Source organism: Rhincodon typus, unplaced genomic scaffold (assembly GCF_021869965.1).
Source record: "Rhincodon typus isolate 14 unplaced genomic scaffold, sRhiTyp1.1 hic_rhity00001231, whole genome shotgun sequence".
In the NCBI taxonomy this organism is placed as follows: Eukaryota; Metazoa; Chordata; class Chondrichthyes; order Orectolobiformes; family Rhincodontidae; genus Rhincodon; species Rhincodon typus.
Window position 1 is genome coordinate 2662 of NW_025966869.1, and position 2728 is coordinate 5389.

The 2728-nt window shown below is 46.7% G+C and overlaps 1 protein-coding gene across 1 annotated transcript in view; it reads left to right on the forward strand.

Moving 5' to 3' along the window:
• The window catches only part of loxl3b (lysyl oxidase-like 3b), an 18036-nt gene that overhangs the window by 2149 nt on the left and 13159 nt on the right, over positions 1-2728 (forward strand). Inside the window, exon 2 of the mRNA XM_048592443.1 lies at positions 2546-2700. Within this exon, the coding sequence (XP_048448400.1) occupies positions 2546-2700 (155 nt within the window). The remainder of the gene's footprint in view (positions 1-2545; positions 2701-2728) is intronic.

Below are 2728 nucleotides of genomic sequence, written 5' to 3' on the forward strand. Positions count from 1 at the left end.
TGGGGTATATCAGGGAGTGTCACAGTGAGGGGTGTGGGGTATATGAGGGTGTGTCACAGTGAGGGGTGTGGGGTATATCAGGGAGTGTCACAGTGAGGGGGGTGGGGTATATGAGGGTGTGTCACAGTGAGGGGTGTGGGGTATATGAGGGTGTGTCACAGTGAGGGATGCAGGGTATATAAGGGAGTGACACGAGCTAACTGGCACACTGTTAACAGGATTAAAGAGGTAAACGCGTGGCTCAGAGATTGATGTTGGGAGAAATTCCTGGGTCATTGGCACTCCAGAAGGAGGGAGCTTTTCCGATGGGACAGGCTACACCTGAATTCTGCTTGGACCAGAGTCCTGCCGAATCACATAACTAGGGCTGTGCATAGGGCTTTAAACTAAATAGTGAAGGGTGGGTTCTGCTGCATGGAGAATTATGGAAAAAGTTAAACGGGGTGAGGAAGGGCTCAGCAGAGGTTTGTCAAGTTTCCATAACAAGTAATAGGTCAGGGAGCATGGAAAGGGTCAGAAACAAAACTTTAGGCACAGCAGATAAGGGGAGATAACTCAGACTGTCCCCTTCTCGATACAGGACTAAGGGTTTGGTATATGTGGTCTCGGAAAAAAGGTTAATGAGCTTGTAGTGCAGTGTGAAATTGGTGGGTAAGATGTTGTGGGTATCACAGAGACATGGCCGCAGGGGAGACATGGCCGCAGGGAGATCCGTGTTGGGAGCGAAATATCCAAGATACACATCATAGCGAGAACGGGGTTGCCTTGTCCGTAAGCAATGAAATTAAATGGATAGCAAGAAGTGATATGGAGCTGGAAGGTGTAGAATCCGTATGGGGAGAGTTGAGAAATCACAAAGGATAAAAGACCCTGATAAGAGTTATGTCCAGTCTAAAATCAGGATGTGGGGCAGAAAATAAATCAGGAAATAAATCAGAAAAGAATCAAAGGGGAGATAGTAAGAACTGCAGATGCTGGAGTCTGAGATAACACAGTGTGGAGCTGGAGGAACACAGCAGGCCAGGTAACATCAGAGGAGCAGGAGAGTCGATGTTTCGGGTTGGGACCCTTCATCAGGAATCAAAGGGGACTTCAATATGTAGGTGAGCTGGGAAAATCAGGTTGGAAGCAGATGACAGGAAAAGGAATTCATGGAATGTCTACGAGATGGTATTTTTTTGGAGAGCTTGTGGTAGAGCCCACTAGGGAACAGGCAATTCTGCATTTGGAGATGTGTAATGAGGAAGAGTTCATTAGGGAGCTGCAGGTGAAGGAACCCCTGGGGGCAGTTACAATAATATGATCAAATTCACTGTGCAGTTCGAGAGAAGATTGAATCAGATGTAACTGTATTACAGTTGAATAAAGACGGCTACAGTAACATGGGGGAGGAGCTGGTAGGAGTTGATTGGAAGGGGAGCCGGAGCAGGCAAGATGGTGGAGCAGCAATGCCAGGAGTTTCTGGGGGTAATTCGAGAGGCTCAGCAGAAATTCATCCCAAGGAAGAAGAAACATAATCAGGGGGAGATGAGGCTGACAAGGGAAGTCAGGGACAGCATAAGAAAGTAAATGCAATGTTTGCACTCATTTCAAGAAGGCTAGAATACAAGAGCAGAGATGTGTTGCTGAGGCTGTGTAGGGCTCTGGTCAGGTCACATTTGGAATATTGTGAGTAGTTTTGAGCTCTATATCTAAGGGAGGATGGGCTGGCATTGGAGGGAGTCCAGAAGGGGTTCATTAGAAATGATCCTGGGAATGAAGACCTTGTCATATGAGGAGTGGTTGAGAACTCCAGGTCTGTATGCGATGGAGTTTAGAAGGATGGGGAGGAGGGATCTAATTGAAACTTACAGAATACTGAGAGGCCTGGATAGAGTGGACACGGAGAAGGTGTTTCCACTAGTAGGAGAGACTAGGGCCTGAGGGCAGAGCCTCAGAGTGAAAGGATGACCCTTTGGAAGTGAGATGAGGAGGAATTTCTTCAGCCAGAGGGTGGGGAATCTGTGGAACTTATTGCTGCAGAGGGATATGGGGTCCAAGTCATTGAGTGTCTTTAAGACAGAGTTAGATTAGTAAAGGGATCAAGGGTTACAGGGAGAAGGCAGGAGAACGGGGTTGAGAAACATAAGCTACGACTGAATGGTGGAACAGGCTTGATGGGCCAATTGGCCTAATTCTGCTCCTGTACCTTATGGTCTTATACTGTTATATTCCTGTTCATTCCTTATGAATGTTGTTCTCCTGTCAGAGCATTCCTTTTTTATGGATGCGTCTGTGAAACGGATTATTATTTGATCCCTTGAATTTCAGCATTCCTAACTGTTCTATTGACTTGAACTCTGTGTAGTCTCCTAATCCTACCCCTTTCTGCTGTCACTGCTCTTAATGTTTGTCTCTCCCCTCATCCTCGATCGTTCAAGTTTGTTTTTTTGTTCATCCATGATATCCCACTGGTGCTGAGTTAGTGTTTTTCTCTGCGGACTATCCTTTTCCCACACTCTGGACTTTAGTGAGTCGTGTCTAACTGACTGCCGTTGGTTTGCAGGAATGGGGCCGATTTATCTGAACGAGGTTCAGTGCACTGGGTTTGAGAAGTCGATATGGGATTGTGCAGCAAAGAATATCTCTCAGGACGACTGCCGGCACACTGAAGATGCAGGTGTTCGTTGCAATGTCCCCTACATGGGCTTCGAAACTACGGTCAGATCCTTCTGTTCTTTCACCCATT